We start from the raw sequence: 22,025 nt of genomic DNA on the forward strand, positions 1-22,025 counted from the left end.
TACTGTCATAAATGTTTTAAAGAACTTGAGGGGTTTTCATTTCTACTGTTCTTCTAGATAGTTATCTAGATATTTATCATTTTTAAAAAATTGAAGTATAGTTGATTTACTACCACTTGCTTTGCTCTTCCTTCATTTTTGAAGTTTCCACCTTTCTCTGTAGTATCATTTCCCTTTGGTCTGAAGAACCTCCTTTAGCATTTCTTTTAGAGCGAGCAGATCTTTTGGCAGTGGATTCACTTGGTTCTCCTTCATTTGAGAATGCCTTCATTTTACCTTCACTGCTTAAGAATTCTAGCATGACAGTTTCTTTCAGCATTTTAATAATATTGTTCCACTGCCCTCTGGCCTCTATGGTTTTGACTGAGAAATCTGCTGTTATTTGAATCATTGTTCCTCATATATGTGTCATTTTTCTCTGGCTGCTTTCAAGAGTTTTTTTGTTTGTTTGTTTTTGTTCTATGTTTTTTGTCTTTATTTTTCAGTGGTTGCTAGGTGTGAATTTCTTTGAACTTATCCTGTTTGGTGTTTGATAAGCCTCTTTAGTCTGTATGTTTTACGCCTTTTTCAAAAATTGGAAAGTTCTAAGTTGCATTTCTTCAATTTTTTTTTTCTACTACACTCTGCTAATTTCCTCCTATTTTTCTGGGACTCTGATGAAAGACCTTTTGGTATTGTCTCAGAGGTCCCTGAGGCTCTCTTAATTTTTTCTTTTCTAAGTTTTTTCCCCCCTGTTTTCATATTGGATAATCTTTGTTGATCTGTCTTCAAGTTCACTGACTATTGTGTCATCCCCATTTGTTGAGCCCATCCAGTCCATTTTTATTTGGTTTTTGTATTTTCCATTTCTAAAATTTTTATTTGGTTCTTTTCTATGTTTTCTGTTTCTCTGCTGAGACTTTATTTTGCCATTCATTTCAAGACAGTTCACCCTATGTGTTGGCATTTTGCCAACATCTTAATCACTTGACTTTAAGCCATGTTTATGAGTCTTTTTGTAGTTAGAAGTTTTACATTTTGATATAGTCAAATCATATAATTTCTTCTTCATTCTTTGTGCATTTTGTTGACCCTGTCTTAGGCATCCTCTATACAGTATTTTATTTCATTTAGTACTGACAAAAGCCTATTATCTCTATATTACAAGTGAAGAAACTGAGGCTCTGAAAGGTAACAAATCTAGGGTTACTCTATGAGAAGAGTTAGGATTGAACTTAATGTTGTCTCCAAAGCCCCTGATCTTTCTGCTTTGCCTTTGAGAACTGAGCTGGAGTGGTGACTTGGAGAATGGAAGGGGAACAACAGATGCATGAGTTATGGCCTGGGCAGACACACTGGGTTTAATAAAACATCATCATCATCATCATCTCTTCCCAGTTCAAATAGTCTTTAAAAAGGATGCCTTCGGGCCTCCCTGGTGGCGCAGTGGTTGAGAGTCCGCCTGCCGATGCAGGGGATGCGGGTTCGTGCCCCGGTCTGGGAGGATCCCATATGCCGCGGAGCGGCTGGGCCCGTGAGCCATGGCCGCTGGGCCTGCGCATCCGGAGCCTGTGCTCCGCAACGGGAGAGGCCACAGGAGTGAGAGGCCCGCATACCGCAAAAAAAAGAAAAAAAAAAAAAAAAAAAAAAAAAAAAAAAAAAAAAGGATGCCTTCATCTAATATTATTTTTAAGTTATTTTTTGTTAGGAAATTTATACTAAAAAAATTCAAAAGGTAAAAAGGTTATATAGCATATACTTCCAGATACATACCATTTATATCAAGCAAGTAAGCATATCTTCCCCTTACTTTTTAAAATGATAGCCTGCCACATATAATATTCTACACCATAGTGTTTTTGTTTAACAGTGTGTCCTGATAACTTCGTTTGAGTGCACAGAGTGATCTCTTATTCTATTTAGTGGCTCCATAAGATTCTGTTGAGTGGCCATATCATAATTTACTTATAACCATGGACTGTTGACTTTCAAAAATGCGAAAAATGAACTGTAACATACATGTAGGAGCACGTTTAAATCACATGAGAACGGTTCAATAAATTATCAAAAAAGTGAACCTATAAGTAGCTTTAGTGTGTATGCTAATTTCTGTTCTTGGAGTTAGGTTAACCCGCCTCAGAAAGCTTGCTGGATGTTACAAACAAATAAATCAGGTGTTTTCTGTAGGCAATAAGGTTTACTTGACACATCCTAGTCACTAGAGCCAGACAGAGCAGGATACGAATCTCAGCCTTTCCACTGGTTATGTGATTTTTGATCATGCGTATAGCGGGGGTAATCTGCTCTCAGAGTTGTTTTAGGGATGCAGATATTGTATTTAAATTAGCTAAGCTCAGTGTCTCTTACCTAGTAGGGTCTTGGTAAATACCAGTTTTCTTAATCTGGTTTTTTTTTAAATTTCCAACTTTTAATTTTAACAAATCTTAAACTTATGGAAAAGTTGCAAAATAGTACAACCAACAACCATATCAATTAATATTTTGCTACATCTGCTTTATCTCTCTTTTTCCCTCCCTCCGCACTTATTAGAGAGCTCGTTGCAGGCACCTGACAGCACCCTTAAGTACTTCAGCATGCACCTCTTACTTAGGATATTCTCCTACAAAATCATAATACTCTTACCTTCTATAAAATTGTTACTCAGATTCCCCCAGTTATCTCCATGTAGCTTAAAAACATGTCAACATTCACCGTATGATTTCACTGTACTTAGTAGTCAGGCCTCTGTCACTTCCATTTGTTTAGAAGAGTCCCCCAGCCATTTTTGCCTTAAGATTGTCATTAAAATTTTTGAAGAGTCCAGGCCCATTGTTTGTAGAGTGTCTTTCAATTTGGATTGGTCTGACTGACAACTCTTGGTTAGACGCAAGTTAAAGGCTCTAGGCATTTTGGGAATTCCGTGGCGGTCCAGTGGTTAGGACTCGGCGCTTTCACTGCCGGGCCTGGGTTTAACCCCTGACTGGGGAACTAAGATCCTGCAAATGGTGAGGTGCAAAAAGAAAAAACAAAAAGATTGTAGGTGTTTTAACATTTTAAATGAAATTGCTTACTTTCAGTGACTTAGTTCAGGAGGCACGAGATGTCATTTTGTTCCACCAGGAGGTGGTATTAAGTATATTCTCTCGATTAGGGTGGTGTCTAGTAGGTTTCTATATTGTGAAGATACTCTCCTTTTGTAAATAACAAGCCATCTGTGGGGTGATACCTTGAGACAGTGGGAATATCGTGTCTTCCAGTGTTCTTTCACCTGATGCTTTACGCATTGATGATTCCTGCCTGAGTCAGTTATTACTATAGCAGTTGTATAAGGGTGATTTTTCTCTTCCTGTTACTCGTCTACATTTATTAACTGGACTTCTGTTGTAAAGAAGAGCTTCCCATTTTCCTTTCCTTTTCTTTCTTTACCTATTTACTCACTATCAGTGTGGCGTCATGAATCCTCTCTCCACTCAGTACATCATTCATTTCAGTGCTCAGATTGTCCTGAGTCTGGCTCTTACGTCTGGGTTAGTACGGTTACAGCAAAGGTAAGCTTGTACTCCACTTGTAGCCTTGGAAGCTATGGGGATTCATGCAGGTATTGTCCCTTAAGATCTTACTTTTGATGACCCACCTGTGCTTATTTTCTAGCAAATCACCGAACTGAAGAAAGAAAACTTTAACCTAAAGCTCCGCATCTATTTCCTCGAGGAAAGGATGCAGCGGGAATTTGGTGGCCCCACTGAACACGTCTACAAAACTGTGAGTGCCTGCTTCTTGCCGCCATCCCCCTTGTCTTTTCTGACAGTCATTCCAAGCAGACGTTTGATGAATATTTGTTCTCAGGCTGGCGTGGGTAGAGAGCGCTGCTTTCTTGATTACACGGAGCATGAAGATAATAGCAGGACCTTCATATGAAGCAAGGCAACACGAGGTTAATTTTAAGGGGGTCTCTCTCTCCTCTTAAAATGGGCATTCTGATTTACCATGTCTCAACTGCCTTTTTCTCATTATTGATAATGTAGACAAAGACAGTGAAATGGTAGAGTGTCTTTGGAATTGAATCCTACTGTTACTAACTAGTGTAACTGTGGGCAAGTCGCTGCAGCTCTCTGGGCTTGCTTCCAGAGTTCAGTGATAATCCCTCTGTCTTGGGGTTATTTGTGTGGATTAAAATGAGTTGACAGATGAAAAGCCTCAGCACCCAGTCAGCGCCTGACAACGATGATCATTGTCTTATGGCGGCTTCCGTGGGCAGCCCGAAGGTAGGCTTGTCATTTTTCCTGTGATCTGACTCTTCTGTATGCCTTGTGTGCTTGCTTATCGCTGTCAGAAAAAAGAGTCTATTCCTATCTCAAGTCTTGACCTGGAGGTCTCTGCCTGAAAACAAACCTTGGTTCTGAAAGTTGAAAAAGGAACTTGGCTTCCTTGAAAAGACATGAGTACAAACAGTATTTTAGTGCCCGTTTCTTGACTTTCTCTAGGAGATTAGCCCTTGGCCTGAGAATTCTTCCATTTTTTTCTATTCGGAAGTTTGCACCAGCGGAAGCTTTTGAAGGAGGAAAAAGAACTCTCCTTGATTTCAGCGGATGGACTTAAATGGGCTTGTCTTGAAGAGGGATTGTACTGTACTTCTGAGCATTTTCAACAATTGAAAAGCTCCCTTGTCCCTCAAGACACGATTTCTTTTTCTTTATTGTGGGAGAGAAGGACAATGAGGATCTCCCCTTTTCTGGAAGGAAGTGGTGGTGCAATCAGAATTTTAAAGAAGACCCAGTAACCTAAAATATTTTGGATGCAAGTATGATTATCATGTATCTCAGAACGAATATGGGTGTTAGGAGATCAAAGTAAGTTAATTGCTTACTCCTGGTCAGGCACCTGTCCTGGGCATTTGTGCATTCATCATCTTATTTTAATTCTCAAGACAGTCCTGTACAATGGAGATGATCCTCATTTTGCAGGAGAGGCAGCTGAAGCTCAGGGAAGGTCAGCAACTTGCTCGATGTCACATAGCTGCTCCGTGAGATGGGTTTTGCACCCGGGTCTGCCTACCTCATTCTACTACACAGTTTCAGCTCTTCTTTTCCGTTGTTTGGCTAGATGACTTGATTTGATTGCACTTTATTTAAATTTTAATTTTTTTGGATAGGTGTACATGGTTCAAAATCGAAAAGCATAAAAGGTGTACACCGGAAAGACGTTCTTCCACCCTTGTCTCCTAGATTTAACCAATATCATTAATTCCTCAGGCAGAGAAATTTTATGTGTACACAAGCAAGCATTGTGTGTGTACGTATATGTGTACAAACCCCCTTTTTACGTAAATGCGAGCATGTTCTGCTTTGTACCTCGCATTTTTCCTTAACAGTGTCTTGAATATCTTTCCTTCTTAGTGGTTTAAGAGTTTCTTCATTCTTTTTTATAGTGATATTCCATTTTATGCTTATAAGGTGTCTTGATTTTTGGTTTAGACGTTACGGTTGCCATGTATATAAGTTTATAACTTGAAATATTGAGCTTGCAAAAAAAAGTCTAGTGGACATGTTAGCAGTCTAGTCTTTTAAATTTGCTGGGCTGGGGTGCCAGTTGGCTCATGAGAAAGCACAGCACTTAGAACATATGATGTCAGCTGTTACATAGAAGCTCTCTGCCCTTCAGAGAGCTGGAACAGGAATCTTCTCTTTGAAGGGTGTTTCTGCAGTTTTCACAAAACCACAGTTGAAGACGCTGTGCACTGTCGCTCAGTATCCTTTATGCGAAGATCAGTTTCTTCTAGAAAAAGTTCTGCTGCAGAGATGACTTCTTTAGTTCCTGTTGTTTGACAGTGAAAAAAACAACACAGTCTGAGCCCTGTCTCGTAGCCTCTTCTCATTTGTTCGTTCATTCAGTCCCCAAATCCACCACGTCAGGTGGGCTTTATGTTTTTCGTGTGACACTTGAGGGATCCAAAAGGGGACACCTTGCTTTCCGACCTCCTGGGCTTTTGTTTCTAAGGACAGTTACAGGCTCGCACTTGCACTTTCACATTGGATGTGAGCAGGAAGGCAGGGCCTGTGTCTGCCTTGTCTGCCGTGGTGGCCTTGGTGCTTAGCCTGTGCTTGGCCTGTCACAGGGGTTGGTGTATGTCTGTGAAGTGGAGGAGTGAGTAAATAAACGAGCATCCACTGACTTGCCACGGTTCCCTCCTGGGAAGGAGTGGAGACAGAATTTGAACCCAAGTCTGTCTAGTCCCAAGGCTGTGGCCTTTCCATTCTGGCCGACTTCTCAGTCAGGGGTGCTCCTCCCCCCAGGGCTCCTTGGCTAAAAGGAGGGAGACCTGTCCTCGGAGATGGTAAATTTTACTGGAAATGTTATTTTTATTTAAAATAATACACATGTAGTATGGAATAAAATATAAAGTTGGCATAAACTCTTAAAATAAAGCAGGAGCAAGATTAGAGAAACCTTGGATTTACAGCAGTCCTCTGCAGGCTGCGCACTCAGACCTTCCTCTTTACTGCACGAATTCACCTAATATTCCGCCCGGGCTACATCTGTGGACTGGTTTGCGAAGCTGATCACTCCCCACTGCCTCAGGTTGTGATCCGTGTGCCAAAGAGTCTGTCTTTGGATTCTCACGTGAGTTACAAGCCCAAGAGCCTGTGTCTCCCTTTGTTCCAGTCACTTAAGAGGAAGACGGCTGGGGAACACTGTGGTGTCCCCTATAGACAGCTGGCCCTGTTTGGTCATGGCTCTTTGGGAAGGGAGCACCCTGAAATCTTACATTGAAATGAGACAGGCAGTGGTGTGGCCTCCTGCTTATCCATCCACAGGTTTTATTTTTTTGATGCTGTAACACGTTCCCACTGCTACAACCACCACATGCATGATTGCAAACAACCAGAAGTAATTGCCTTGGAATGGTAAAAGCAAGCTGCAGAATTGATTGTAAATTTGCCTGGTGGAGGGCAAACAATTTTTAAATCAGCCTCACTTGTATGACATTTATGCCTGAATGTTTGAATGCTCTGGCTGTTAGAAGCTTGGAAAATTTACATAATTGTTCCAAGCCTGGAGAAATCCGGGGCCTTCTTCGGAGCCCACCAGTGTTCAGTAATTCCCTTTTCCCTGTGCCCCGAGGCTAATGAGGGTTTGAATCTAATATCTGTCTATTATGAGCATCACGGAGCCAGTCCGTGCTGAAAGCAGGTTTCCCACTATAGGCATTCGGATGTCCTGTGCTTCACACTGTTTCTTTTCTTTCCTAATCTTGTCTGGAAGAACATCGAGCTCAAGGTGGAAGTAGAGAGTCTGAAGCGGGAGCTCCAGGAGAGAGAGCGGCTGCTCATCAAAGCCTCGTGAGTACCTCTCCCCCTGCCGCGAGCTCACAGGTCGCCCAGGGTTCTGGTGGTGGAGGCTGGGCGCGTCGGTACAAGAGAACCTTGTGTTTCTAAGCCAGTTCTTCCCCAGCGGGGCTCTGAGGACTGCGAGGAAATTTTCATTTTTATTTAATTATTTTTCAATGAACTTTTAAAATGTAACATACTTACAGGAAGATGAACCGATCGTAAGTGTACACACAGCATGATGATTTTCACAAAGCAGACACAGCTGTGGGCCACCTTCCAGATCAGAAACCAGAACATCACCAGCCCCCCGGACGCTTCCTTTGTGCTCCCAGAACTTACCCTTCTCCCACAAAGAGAACCACTGCTCACCGCTAGCATCCGCATTGCTCAGTTCTGCCTGTTTTTGAACTGCATAGAAAAGGAATCGTACACTGTGCACCCGCCCTTTTGTGTCTGGCCTCTTTCCTTAGCCATGTGTCTGTGAAATCCATCCCTGTTGTCAGTTACATCAGCAGCTCCTTCATTTTCATTGCTGTGAAAGGCTGGGGAGCCTCGGGGTCCTGAAGGACTCCTGCGGTGGGTAAGGCAGGGGGGCAGAGGGTGGGCCTTCAACCAGAGGAACTCGTTCTTGTATGTGTTTTATGTACTAGGATCCCTTGTCATATTTAGTTTATAAGAGGGGTTCTACTGCTTTAAAAAATTTGAAAACTATTATTTTAGTCAATCAATCAGTTAATTAATTTAAGTATTTATTGAACAACAAGCACAGTTCAGAGGAAACAGTCTGTGACTCAGTGGGTCATTCATTCATTCATAAACATTTCTCACGTAAGTGTGCCACACGCTGAGGATTTGAGAAGAGATGTCCCTTCCCTCAGGAGCTCATTGGAGACGGGTGAGCCTGTGAACGGAGGTGCAGTGACAGAGGACGTTTGTGGGCACGAGGTGAGGCACCAAAGTGTGCTGAGTTTCGCTTGGTGAGAGAGGAGTAAGACTTCCCAGAGTTGACCCACCAAGGACCTGGCTGGAAGCTTACGTGGCAATGCTTCATCTGTCCTAGCAGCAGAGCTCCTGCTGGATACGGCTGCCCAGGGGCGTGGGGCCTTTGGCCTAGGGCACAGCTGCGCTGCTCTGGGCCAGGCCACACAATTCCTTTTATTGTCACACAGCCAGCAGCCAGCATGGACTGCTGTGGGTTCTGAGTAGACTAGAGGTTCCCTGGCCCAGGCTTCTCTGAGTTATGCTGACTCTGCACACGTGGTATTTTCTGAGTGAGTTGAGTGATGAATGAATGAATGAACAAACTAGATTGACGCTTTTTTTGGCCACGCTGCTGGGCTTGCATGATCTTTGTTCCCCATCGAACCTGGGCTCAAGGCAGTGAAAGCGCCGAGTCCTAACCACTGGACTGCCAGGGAATTCCCTTAACACGTTGTTTTTGTTGGTTGCTTTTGTTGTTGTTGTTGTTTGGAAGCACATCGTTCTCTGGGCAGGAAGTCAAATCGACTTTACCAAGGCTAGAAGTCAGTAGCAGAATTCAGTCTGTTTCCTACTCTGTTCACCCTGCCTGCTGCAGATCTCAGCCAGGACTTGTTTCTAGCCAGGCGTGTGCACATGGAAACCCAGACTCAAAAAGGCCACGTGCACGCCTCAGTACCAACACACCGAGCTGAGTGTTTGGGGGCTGGTGCCCGTGTTTGTATGCACAGATTTTCCAGCCGCCCAGACTGGTGTCCAAGGCCCTTTTTGGTCTGACCAGCTTTATTAATGTATTCAGAAAATATTTATCAAGCAGTTGTCGTGTGTGGCACTGGCCTAGGTTCCTGGAAATAGAGCTGTGATCCAAACAGACACACGAGGCTTACATTCTGGAAGGAGTGATGGGGACAGAATACTTGGAGTAATAGATATATAAGTACAAGTTGGGAAAAGAGCTGTGAGCGAAAGGGAGGAAGCTGTGAGAGTTAGAGCAGCAGGAATAGGTCCGTAGCTGTAGGTGTGTGGCCAGGAAGGTGGCGTTTGAGATGAGATTGGATCTGGGGGTAAGTAGGCCTTGACCAGGGGAAACGGGGGAGAAGGTGTTGAAGGAGGAGGGAATGTGCAGGTCTCAGGAGATACGACAAGTCTGGGGGGCTCGGTCTTGTCTTGCAGGGTCTTGAGGCCTCACTAGAGATTTTAGTCTTTATCCTGAGATCAGATGGAAAACAGTCATGGGTTTTAAGCAGCTGACACAATCAGGGCTTTGTTTTTTAAAAGGTCACTCTGGTTGCTGAGTGGGGAATGTCTTGTGGAGGGAGCCGGGGTGGAAGCAGGGAGTCGAGTTAGGAGGCTGGGCCAGTAGTTTAGGCAAGAGATTCGTGGTGAGCTGCATGGGGGGACTGGGGAGACGGTTGGGAAGCAGAGTCCACAGGGCTTGGTAATGGTGGGAAGGGCGATGTCAAGGATGCCCTCTAGGGCAGGGGTTCTGTTGAAGAAAGTCATGGTGACTTCACTGCTCCAGCTTTCTCTCCACCAACACTTTATCCCAGATAGTGCACAGGCACTGAAAATGTCCTGCCCCTGCTGCTCTAGCTTTGCCTTGGCAGATCTCTCCTGCTTCCCGTCCCCTCCTGGCCCAGATGCCTTTCCTGTCGCCTCCCCTCCGTAAAGGCTCATGCTGAGTCCCGTGGCTGCCCGTGGTCCACATCTCAACCTCTGTACAGACTGCTCTGGCATATAATGACAATCCCATGTGTATGTCACACTTTACAGTTTATAAAACGCCTTCACATCCATTCATTGACACATTCCATCATTATCCTGGGAGCTAGGCAACTTTCTAGGAAAACCTTTTGTAGCGGGGGGACCTTAGGCCTGGAGATGGGAAGGACCATGACAAAATCACTTAGAAAGATCAGAGCTGGGATTAGAACTCAAGTCCCTGACTTTTAGCCTAGCACTAGGTTTCACGTTCTTTATTTTCCTGTATGTGATTCTCATTTCTCTAACATGACTGTACATCTTGTGAGGCCAAGAGCCTGTTCCCCTCCTTGAGTGGAGATGGGGCCAGTGGAAGGGGCAGGGGCTCTGGGTTGGCTCTGCCAGTAGGTGGGTCTTTGGCTTCTGAGTCTTGGCTTCTCAGCTGTTCCTACTTCATGGGGCCTTTGTGAGGATTACCTGCCACGGGCTAGGCGCCCTGTCCACCACACATCTGCTAAAGGTGCCTTTCTTTACCCTGAAATGCCCAGCACCTGTCACAGGAAAAGCCCCTGCTTTTTCCTAAAGAACTATAATTAGAATGGAAAGGGTCAAGAGGAAATGTTGAGGGTTAGAAAGGGTAGCGAGGGTGGTGTTTGTAGAAAGTTCTGTCTTGTATTGGGTGGAAAGCTGGATTAGACCAGTTTCTGTAAACCTTTCCTCTCCTTAGGTCTTGCTGTCTATCTCCTCTGTTGCCCCAGACTCTATAAAGAGAGAACGGGTAGAAGGAGAGAACGAATGTTTCCTGAGATCCTGCTTTGCCCCAAACCCTGTGCCTGGCACTTGACATGCTTTATTGCAGTTGATTTTACAACAGCTATTTGAGGCAGCCAGTGTTCCCATTTGAGTGAAAAGAAAACTGAGGCTCAGAGGAGTAGGAAGTCTTGCCCAGGTTGGTCACAGAACTGGGACTGGCCTGGTCCGGAGCCCGCTCTGCCTTGCTCTGGAGTAAATATATAGTTTGCTGGCTTTCTGTTACAATGAAGGGGCATTAAAAAACGAAAGCAGACATATTGTCGGGAGTAAATTTTATCTCTGTGGCTTTAAAACACAAACAAAAACAATAATTCCATCAGTAGGGGAAAACTGCGCCATACTGGTTAGTATAAATTTTATTGCTACAGAGATACAAAGATGATAAATGAAAAGTTGGAACATTTGTTATTGGGAATATATTTTATTGGTATAACTAAAGTGCAGCCAAACTGAATAATACCAGTGCTTGTTAAAAATTGTAGTCAGCCCCTCGACAATGTATATGATTCAGACTGCAAAACAGAAATGTTTGATCTGGTCCGATAGGAGGGGGCCGGTGTATTTGCACGTGCTGGGTGGTGGAGGCGGGGGAGGGGAGGCAGTCGAGCGGGCCATTTTCTAGAGGAGTCTCTATGAAGCCCAAGGGCTAAGACATTTCTGGCGGTCAGTGGAAATTTGGGACTGGAAAAATCCTGTGTCCAAGGCTCAGGAGGGAAAAGCTTCTAGTACCGAAATCTTCCAGCCATGTATAATGCCTCTTGAGGAGTGGTGGAGGTGATTGTGAATCACTGTGAATTCCAGACAGTACTGATCAGGAAATGAGCCGAGGGAGTGGCGGCTCAGGACGTTTCACAGCATTAATCAGGAGGTGACTGTGGTGGCCTTAGTTCTGGCCAGAGAGGAGCCATTCTCAGCTCAGGTGCCAGCGGAGGGGATGGAATGAGGCCTCTTACAGCGGCGCAGCAGGGGCCGCCGGTGCTGCGGTGGCCTCGGGGACAACAGGCTAGCAGGCAGCCCTCGGATCAGAGAGGAAGGGCACCGCGCTACGGCCACCACGTGTGTTAGCACGTTACTTCTAAGAGGTAATCGTCTCACTTTTCAAATGAGGAAACTGAGGTGTAAGAGGTAATTTACCCAGAGTCACGCTGAGGACATAACAGAGTCAAAATTTGGAAGCAGATCTGTTCAGCCTCAGAGCCCCTGTTCTTTCTTTCCAATTGTTCACATTGAATTCCATTAAAATGATATCATGACACTGGGGCCTTCTGAAGGCTTATTGGTGAAAGGAAACAAGATATGAATAAAGTCTTTATTTGCAGGCGACTCATGTTCGAGACAGCAAGGATGGCCCTCTTGACTTTCCATTGTTCTCAGGCAGAAATTCACATGGCCCGTACATGTGAGTGTCTGATCACGTGGCCCCTGGTTGGAAGAATGTTATATACCCTTAAAGTAGGGCATGGGAGGCTGGTGGGGAATAGATTTATCCTTTTGCAGTTTTTCTGAAAACCTAGCTTTAGGTGGAGCCATCGCCTTCATTATTCTGCCTTCTGGAAACCCGCAGTCATTTTAGAAATCTGATGAGACCTGCCTCTGAGTCTGGGTCTCACAAATTCACATCCGACACTGTTTTTCGAGAACCAAAATGAAAGGCGTCTGTGGTCGTAGTGCTGTGTCTGGTGTTGGTGGGCCAGCCCCACCATGCTGGTCGAGCAGAGAGAATGTTCCACGATGCCCGGCGATGTGAAGTCTGCCTTTTATGTTAGAGGTGGTGGAGGAATGTGGAGGGCGGGTAACCTCCTCTCCTCAGGCCCTCAGTCAGCCCGCTCCTGCTCGCCGAGTGGTCGTGCTGTGTTTGAGATGCTCCCCCCTCCAGTGGCAGAAGACCTTTACCAGCAGGTTTATTTTCGTTGTCTCCAGCTCCTTGCACACTGGTTTGTCACACCAGCTCTCTGCCTTTCCTGCCGCCGGTGGAGGTGTACTTTATCGGAAGTTTCGTGGTGGGGAATTTGGCAATAGCTGTCGAGTGTCTTAAAAACGAGCTTATCCTTTAACCTAGTAATTCCCTTTCTAGGAGTTGACCCTAAGGAAATCACTGGATAGTATGCAAACTATATGTATATATCATATATATGTGTTTTATTTATTTTTTAAAAATTTTATTTATTTATTTATTTATTTTTGGCTGCATCGGGTCTTCGTTGTGGTGCGCGGGCTTCTCATTGCGGTGGTTTCATCTTGTTGCGGAGCACGGGCTCTAGGTGCATGGGCTTCAGTAGTTGTGGCATGCGGGCTCAGCAGTTGTGGCTCGTGGGCTCTAGAGCGCAGGTTCAGTAGCTGTGGTGCACTGGCTTAGCTGCTCCGCGGCACATGGGATCTTCCCGGACTGGGGCTTGAACCCATGTCCCCTGCGTTGGCAGGCGGATTCTTAACCACTGTGCCACCAGGGAAGCCCCTATATATGTGTTTTAATTGAGATGTAATTGGCATATAACATTGTGTAAGTTCAAGGTATACTGCACAGTTGACTTGATACATTTATATATTGCATTATCTGTGCTTTTGAATTACAAATCTTAATGAAAAAAAAAAAGCTCAACACAGATCTGTGGGAGAAGCGACCAACAAATATTCTATGTCTCTTTGGAGCGGTTGGAATCACCATGTGACTGTCACTCTTGTGCATTTTACACCTTTGCCTCTTTTCTCAGCAAAGCAGTTGAGAGCCTCGCCGGAGGGGGTCGCTCTGAAATTCAGAGGGTGAAGGAAGATGCTCAGAAGAAGGTGCGGCAGGTCGAAGAGCTCCTAACCAAGAGAGTACTCCTTTTAGAAGAGGCAAGTCCGGACTTCCCTGGCCGTCCAGTGGTTAAGACTCTGTGCTTCCACTGCAGGGGGCGTGGGTTTGATCCCTGGTCGGGGAACCAGATCCCGCATGCTGCCTGGTGCGGCCAAAAAAAAAAAGAAGAGACAAGTCTGGAAGCCCTGAGGAGAAAGTGTTTCCTACAGTGGGTTCATAACCGAGTGGGCAGAATTTTGTTCCTCTTGTCATAAACTGTCAGGGTTTCACCAGGGACAAGAGCCCCCCGTTGCTGAGCACCTCTTGGGCTCCAACCCCGTTCTAGGCGCTTTGCGTACGGAATTTATACCCTTACACCCTGCGCGCTGGCCTTTATTGTCTCCGTCCTCTAGATGAGGACACGGAAGTACAGAGAGAAATACTAACTAGTCCACGTTTAGTCCCGGATTTAAGTTACAACAGCTGATTTTACAGCCTGTGTCCTGACTGCAACACCACCCTTCTTTTTATCTAGTTTAGTTCCTTTACTTTACAGAAGAGGGAGCTGAGGCCTGAGGCCCGGAGAGGGGAGGCGACCCGCCTAACACAGCTAAGCTTGGAGCCAGGTTTCCTGACTCGTAGGCCATGCGTGGCCACGCAGCCCCTGTTCCCAGAGCCCAGCCTCCATCCCTCCATCCCACCTGTGCCCACTGCCTGCTTCCTCTCGGGGAGCCGCTGTGTGTAGCTCTTATTTCCCCCCCATTCTCAGCCTGTGGTGGGAGTCAGGATGCTCCTTGGCCAAAAAACTTCATCTCCTAGATGTTGAAAAGCTTTCCTCCATATTAAGCTCATCATTGAGTGATACCAGTTCCTTTTAATTCTTGATCTTTGAAGTCTGTTATTTCTCTACCCAAAACCCTGATTCTTCTTGGCAGATAAGAGGAGAAATGACACCACAAAGCACTTCTGGGTACAACGAGCAGATTCATTTGTACTGTATTTTACAGCCTATAATGGTCTTTTCCATTTGTCATGTTCACATCAGCCCCATGGGGGTGTGTAGATCCTAGGTCCAAACTACAGATGAGGAGACAGGCTCAGAGAGCTGGGAAACTTAGTCTTGGTCATAAGCAGTAGAGCTGAAACCGAAAGGAGGGTCTTCTGAGCCCAAATTCTGAACTTTAGTTAAAATGTAATTCTGAGACTTTTAAGAGACTTAATCTGTTGGTTCAGTCATCTTATTTTTCCCAGTAAGTGCTTCCCCGGGTTTTAGGGTAGCAGCATGACTGACGGTACTGGACTGAATCCCTGCTCTGTCACTAGCTTGTCACCTTGGAGAAGACATTTGCCTTCTCCGAGCCTCTGCTGCTTCATCTGTGAAATGAGGCCAGTGGTGTCTGCCCTGCAATAGTCATTGTAATAACCGCAGTGAACTAATGATTTATGGAGGGCTTACCATGTCTGAGGCACCCTTCTCAGCCTTTTCATACACTGACTTAGTTCATCCCTTCAGTAAACATATGAGGTAAATACTTTTACTATCCCTTTTTAAGAACAAAACCAAAAACATGATGACACAGGCACAGAGTGGCCAAGTCACTTGGCACAAGGTCACCCAGGTAGTACATGCCAGGTGGTCTGGCTGTAGAGCCTGCGTTCTGGGCTGGTCGAGTCTCTCTGTCAGTATGTAGCTTTCTAGGATTGAGTGAGGATCAAAGATAGTATAAATAAAGCTCCTTGCTCAAAGCCCGGCATCAGTAGGCACTCAGTAAATAATAGTTTTTGCCGTTTTTTTCCTCTCAGAATATGGGGAAGTGGTTTTTCCCAGCTATCGGTGATATTGGCAGGCTGTCACCCTCTTGGGGAGACGGTGGTGGGCGAGGCACCGTGGAGGGAAGGTCAGGGAAGAGGAAGCCCACGTTTTTTGAGCTTCCTGTGACGCAGCAGGCATTTGACAGAGTCGCCCAGCAATTCTTTGAGACGGTGGTTATCCCTGTTTTATAGGTTGGGAAACGGGCTCAGGGAGGTTAAGGGACTACTCAAGGTCACCCAGCAAATAAGTGGTGGGAGAACTGGGTTTTGAATCCGGTTCGATTTGCCTTTCATCTTCGTGATGCAGTCAGATGGCATGAGGGCTTGGAGACTCACGTCTACTATTTGGTCACTTTCCTGAGCACCAGGACCTTTTTCCCGAACACAGACGCTGCCTGCGTGATTTAGGCAATTTCCTTTTTGGCTTCTCTGAGCTCTCAGGAAGAACATAAGAGTTTTTTACCACCTAAATCACCTTGGAGATACAGAAACTGCACTTTAGAGTTGTGTAGTCATTATCTTAAAAATAGTGAGGGGGCAGTGTGGTGTGGGAAGAATTTGTATGGAGATTATGGTGACTCCTAGGAATTTATGTATGTTTAGGTATTGAGAGGCACATTTCTCCTCCTTCTCGTTGAAACTGTAAATATTGATCGGATTTTTCAAAACCCAAAATACGGTTCTTGTAGAGAGTCTTTTCCATTGGAAATGCCTATTACTCTTCAGGATACAAGAAGGGAAAAATGGCTGGTGAATGTATTTATTACTGATTCTCCCGATGTGTAGTACAATTCAGGGAGGGGAAATGTGCTGGAGAAAAAGTCATAAATATTTATATTTTAATCCAATTTCCTTTCAAAGTGTTCCCAATTGTATTGAAAAATTGCATCAAATGCGTTTAATTTAACTCTAGGATGTGAAAGCCGCCCAAGCAGAGCTGGAAAAGGCCTTTGCTGGAACAGAAACAGAGAAGGCTCTTCGGTTAAGCTTGGAAAACAAGCTTTCAGAGATGAAGAGGATGCACGAGGGGGATCTGGAGACGGCTCTGGTCCTGGAAGAGAAGGACAGGTCTGGCTCTTACCCCTGTGATGCTCTGACATCCATTTATCTGGCAGCATGATCCAAAAAAAAAAACGGAAGGGGTTGTTGCCTTCCTACCCTTTTCCCCTTCTTTTTCTACTTGTTCCCCATAGTGAGAAAACTAGGGATAAAATCAGGGCGAAAGGGAAAGGAATAGGGTAGTGATATGAGGACAGAGATCGAATTAGTAGACAGAAGTTCATGCTGAAAAGTTCTACTCCGATATTCAATTTAGCGTTCAGGTTTTGGCTCTAAGCTTCCTGGTAGCCAAAGGAAAAAGGGAAAAACAATTTTGGTGGACCTAAGATTCACATTGCTCACAAGACAAAACAAGCTAGTAACTCAGGAGAAGCCCAGTTTTACTTGTCATTGTCAGAGAGACATTTCTCTTGTAGATTTTCCCAAAGGGAACAGTAAGTGACTCCATCCCCACAGTAAAATACTAGTGAATTTTTTGTGACCTGTTTTCCATCATATCTTTTAATGCAGGCTGAGGGCCCAGATTAGTGCAGTGCGAGGGACCAAACCAACGTAGACCAAGTACAGAGCTCTTCAATGGTCCAGAAGTAAAACGTGTGCCATTTGGTCCAGAGAAGTGGGTGGGCCATACGGCTTTTTGGCAATCTTTAATGCCCTTTATGTCTTGCAACCAAACTTTGAATCAAAACTGGTCAGGAGAGAGTGGAGGTTTTATTCTTTACCGTTCTTGCATTTTGATACTCTTGCCTTGCTTTGGTGGTTACTAAGTGGAAGGTTGAGTTAACTAAATAGAAGTGAGGCTTCCAGCTAACCTCTGGCCCATCCACTGAAGAGCCAGGCTAGTTTGGAAGCCGACAGAAATTGTTCTAAAGCACGATCAAGGAACTGGAAGAGTACAGCCTGGCCGAGTGTCGTGTTCTGGAAGGGGGGGCGCGGTAGGAGGAGCTGGGGAGCGGGAAGCTGGGGCAGGTCCTGTGGGCCTTTTGGTAGAGTTTGGGTTTTGTCCTCAGGGCATGTGAGGAGCCACTGAAGAGCTAAGGATGGGGGTGGGGGGAATGACAGGATCAGATTTAAATTTAGAGAGATCCCTCTGGCTGCCCCCTGGAGGATGGATTGGCAGGGGGGATGATGCTGAAGTTCGGATAAGAGGTGATGGTGACGAGGACCGAGGTGATAGAACTCGGGTTGGGGAAGAGCAGGCAGAGATGCTGGGAAGGTTGGATTGGCCTGATGGCTTGAAGGGCTTGATGGCTGCTGGGTCTGTGGATGAGGGAAAAGGCTGCAGAGGTCCCCCTGACCCAGGTCTTGAGCATGAGCAACCGTGGGATGGTAGGGCAGTTTGCTGAGTTTGTGGGAAAAGGGGAGAAAGAGGAGATGTTTTGGGGTGGAGGAGGTGGGAAGATGAGCTTTCAGTTGGGACACATTGGGTTGAGGGATTGCAGGCATCCAAGAGGAGAGTCCAGGAGATGCTGGCCCTATGGAGTGAGGCGTGAATTAAAGGAGATGCAGGTTCATTCCTTCACCAGCTGCTGAGCATAGCCTCGGGCTGGGTGCCGGGAATGCAGAGGTGAACACTGTCTTCCTTATATGGAGCTCCCATGTGGGGGAGGGAACACGCGTTAAAAACAGGAAGTCACGTGGGGCTTCCCTGGTGGCGCAGTGGTCGAGAGTCCGCCTGCTGAGGCAGGGGACACGGGTTCGTGCCCTGGTCCGGGAAGATCCCACATGCTGTGGAGCGGCTGGGCCTGTGAGCCGCGGCGGGGGAGGCCACAGCAGTGAGAGGCCCGCGTACCGCAAAAAAACAAACAAAAAAAACAACCAGAAAGTCACGATTGATGCTGGAGGTAAGTTCCGGGTCTGGGCTGTGACAAAAGCCAGGGAGTGATCAGCTCTGCGTGGGTGTGGGGCAGGGAGAGCTTGTGAGAGGAGAGCCCTGGGCTTGGGGTGAGCCACCCTCAAAGGTGCGCCGCGTGGCACAGTTCAGAGCAGCCTCGGTCCCTGTTAGCATTCGCTGTAGAAGCTTGGCTGCTCATCATTTTGGGAGACGGAGCCCTTTTTGGGAAGGGTTAATGCTTGCTGAGTACTGACTGTGGTCCGGGCAGCGGGGTCTCCATGGATGTGGGTGATCATGTCGGGGCCTCCCTAAGGCTGCCTGCTCCTGGGGTCTTCTACCGGTCCTGCTGGGGAGGCACCGAAACGTGATGTGTCAGTCCTGCAAGTGCACCCGTCTCTCAGGGATAGAGGTGCCTCAGCCACACTCCCGGCAGCCAGCTCTGGGTTTCTGCCTGCTCGCTTGGGTGTGGCCCTCTGTGGCGGAACTCTCCCGGGACTGGGATCAGTGTGTTCCCTCCCTGAAGGCAGGCCTGCCCAGGAAGCTAAATTGAGGTCAGAGGTGTGAGTGAAGTGGGTGGAGCAGGGGCCCTTGGTCACGCCTTGGTGAGCTGGATCCAGATCTGCCACACGACCGACCGCCGCTGAGCAGGGCCCTCACCAGGACGGACACTGCCCGTGTCCTGGCCTCCCGCCACCCTTTTCAAAGGTACATGCTTTAGCTCCTTGATTTCCTTTAACTGAACCTTACAGCTAGTCCGTATCTCTAAGACAGTCAGCCTTGAGGAGCCCTGCGGGTCAGTATGGCCGACAGACATGTTTTATTTGACCCAAACAGTACTTGGAAAAGAAGGAATTCGTTGTGATGTTAAAAAAAAAAAAAACAACGCCTAATTTCACGTGAAAGTCTAAATTTCCAGCTTCTCTTGAAAACCTGGAAGGCGTGGCAGGACTGGGCCAGGGTCTTGCTGGACTGAGGCTGCTCCCTTAGGGGGGCGGTGCACTAGGCTGGCTACAGTCCCCACAGGCCTTCCCTGCTCATTTCCATCCCTATCTAGAACTTGCTTTTAGGTAACTAAAGCAAATCAATTTTATCGAAGTATAAGTTGCACACAGCATGACACATCCATTTTAAGTGTATAGTTTGGTGACTTTTTACCTCTCCAGTTGACTGTGTGATGATTTCAAAGTTGAACCCCTAGAGGGCAGTCTTACTCCTCCGAGTTTTGGGGGGCATCGTGCTGGTGCTGCCCCGTTCCCTCTGTACCCAACTATTTTAGTCCTTTTGGGGCGCCATAACAAAATACCACAGATTGGGTAGCTTACAAATAATGGAAGCTTATTTCTTACAGTTCTGGAGGCCAGAAGTCCGAGATCAGGGCGCCAGCATGGTTGGACGAGGGCCCTCTTCCACGTCTCAGACTTATTGTCTCCCCACCTGGCGGAAGGGGTGGGGGATCTTTCTGGAGCTCCATTTGTGCTGCTGTTCATGCGAGTTCCACCCTCACGATCTTATCTCCTCCCAAAGGCCCCGCCTCCTAATCCTATCACCTTTGGGGGTTAGGATTTCAGTATAGGAATTTTGGGTGGACACAAATTTTCAGATACTCAAATACGCATTGCTAGGCGCTTCAACTGCTTTTCGCTCACTCCTCACCTTCACTTTGGGAGCTCGGGAAGCTCTCTCAGACTTCCAAGCCTTTGCTCTCTCTACCCTACTGAGGTGCTTTCTAAGCTTAGCTGGAGAGACTCTTCTGAGGGTCCTTTGACAAAATGCTAATTGCTCAGTGTTTAAAGAAAAAGTAATCATAGCCATACAGCCACTGTTATTTGTTGAGTTCTGCCACGTGCCTGGAGTTGTGCAGCATTTTAAATAGCTTATCTCCATTCCACATAAGCAAGTTATGGCCACTTTATAGCCGAGGCAGTGCAGGCTCAGAGAGGTTAAGTAACTTGGCCTAGGTCAGGGGTAATTTGGTGGCCCGGAGAAGGGTGTGCTCAGCTCTTCCTGAGGGGGCCTCTGGGGTCTTGAGGGGAGGTAACGCCTCCCTGGCCGTGGCGGGATGAATGGGTGTTTCTCAGGTGGAGGCGGGAGCAGAGGTGTGAAGGGCATTCTGGGTATGGGGAGTGGTGTGTGCAGGGCAGCCCAGCTCCTGGAGAGGCTTGGGAGGGAGGCTCTGAGAGCCAGTGAAGAGGGTGACCGTTTCCTGTGAGAGGTGAGACGGACGCCGTCAGCGGCACCTCTGATCTCCTAGGCCCTAAAAGACAGGGCCGTGATCGCCTTGCTGAGGAGTTTGGCCTTTATTTTGGAAGCCAGTCTGTTTTAGACTTTGCCCCGGGAAGCCTTGGCGGGACGCTCTCTGGTTTTCACGCTCACTGGAACCGTTCTACTTTACTCGTCATGTTTGTTGAGTCTCACTGACAGATTCCTTAGGGAGAGATTCCTTGCCACCCCCCAGCCCCCCAAATTCGTAATCCACTGCTGTCGATGGTGGGGGCCAGTGAAAGTCTTTGAGCGGGAGTGTGACTCGATCAGACCGTAGTCCGGCAGCTCAGAGGATGCATTGACCAGGGCCGGGCTGGAGGCGAATTCTGGCCCCAAATCTCCCACCTGCAAAATGCGGCTCCGTTTATGTTCGGTCGTTGGACGCGTCTACTTTGAAGATGTCTGGCCCTGTTTCCTACCTCCTCTTGCTACACTGAGCTAAGAGGACAGCTTAGAATTAATATTTAAATTTTGTTCTCTTTCAGACTGATTGAGGAGTTGAAGCTGTCTTTGAAGAGCAAAGAAGCTTTAATTCAGTGCCTGAAAGAGGAGAAATCTCGGATGGCATCTCCAGATGAAAACGTGTCATCTGGAGAGCTCCGAGGACTTTCTGCTGCTCTGAGGGGAGACGAGGAGAGAGAGACCGAGGTGAGGTGACAGGACATGGAGGGGGACTTTAATTAGCAGACCTGATCCCCCTGTGGGACATGGATGCACATTCAGTCCCCAGGGTTCGCGCACAGTGGCCTTCAAAATATTAGCTCCCTGTTGTCTGCTGAGGAATTACCAGAAAGCTCCTTTGTCGGGGGCCCTGGCATTTTTTTTATCCTTCCAGTCTCGTGTTCACGTAGAGTCGGTTGAAAAAAACAGTCCAGGGACTTCTCCGGTGGTCCAGTAGTAAAGAATCCACCTTCCAATGCAGGGGACGCGGGTTCGATCCCTGGTCAGGCAACTAAGATCCCACATGCCGTGGGGCAAATAAACCCGCAACGAAGAGCCTGCATGCCGCAACTAAGACCCAATGCAGCCACGCAGCCAAAAAAAAAAAAAAAAAAACCTTTAAAAAACCCAAAAAACCAACAAAAAAAATAGTCCATACCTGCGCGCCTCTGTTTTCCTGTGGGTTAACTTGTCGATGCCCGGGAACTTTATTTGCACCCACTGGGTTTGGTTTGTCTCTGTGGTTAGAGGCAGACTTGAGGCCACCTTCGGTCGGAAACTTCAGAGGCAGTGGGGAAGGGAAATAACTTGTATCGGGCCTGGCAGCACTCGAAGGGTATCAGCGTGCACCTCAATTAATCCTGGCACCTTGCAAGGCAGAGATCATGGTCCCCTCGTCGGGTAGAGAAACACACTCAGAGGCGTTGTGATATTTTCCCAGGCTCCAAGAGGTGGGTCGCTGGTAGAGACCCCAAAGCCCCCCTGGACCCCTGCCCCACCCCCGGCCGCCTCCATGCCCAGCTGTTTTGAAGCGGGTGGG

General features: G+C 46.9%; 1 protein-coding gene across 4 annotated transcripts in view; it reads left to right on the forward strand.

Annotated features, from left to right (window-relative positions):
- The window catches only part of CDK5RAP2 (CDK5 regulatory subunit associated protein 2), a 184,105-nt gene that overhangs the window by 28,231 nt on the left and 133,849 nt on the right, over positions 1-22,025 (forward strand). For all 4 annotated transcript variants that reach the window (XM_081236387.1, XM_081236386.1, XM_081236389.1 and 1 more), the window contains exons 4-8: positions 3,631-3,741; positions 7,243-7,319; positions 13,514-13,637; positions 16,304-16,458; positions 21,031-21,193. In XM_081236387.1, the coding sequence (XP_081092513.1) occupies positions 3,631-3,741; positions 7,243-7,319; positions 13,514-13,637; positions 16,304-16,458; positions 21,031-21,193 (630 nt within the window). The remainder of the gene's footprint in view (positions 1-3,630; positions 3,742-7,242; positions 7,320-13,513; positions 13,638-16,303; positions 16,459-21,030; positions 21,194-22,025) is intronic.

This window comes from Mesoplodon bidens (genome assembly GCF_964165515.1).
Source record: "Mesoplodon bidens genome assembly, chromosome: 6".
In the NCBI taxonomy this organism is placed as follows: domain Eukaryota; kingdom Metazoa; phylum Chordata; class Mammalia; order Artiodactyla; family Ziphiidae; genus Mesoplodon; species Mesoplodon bidens.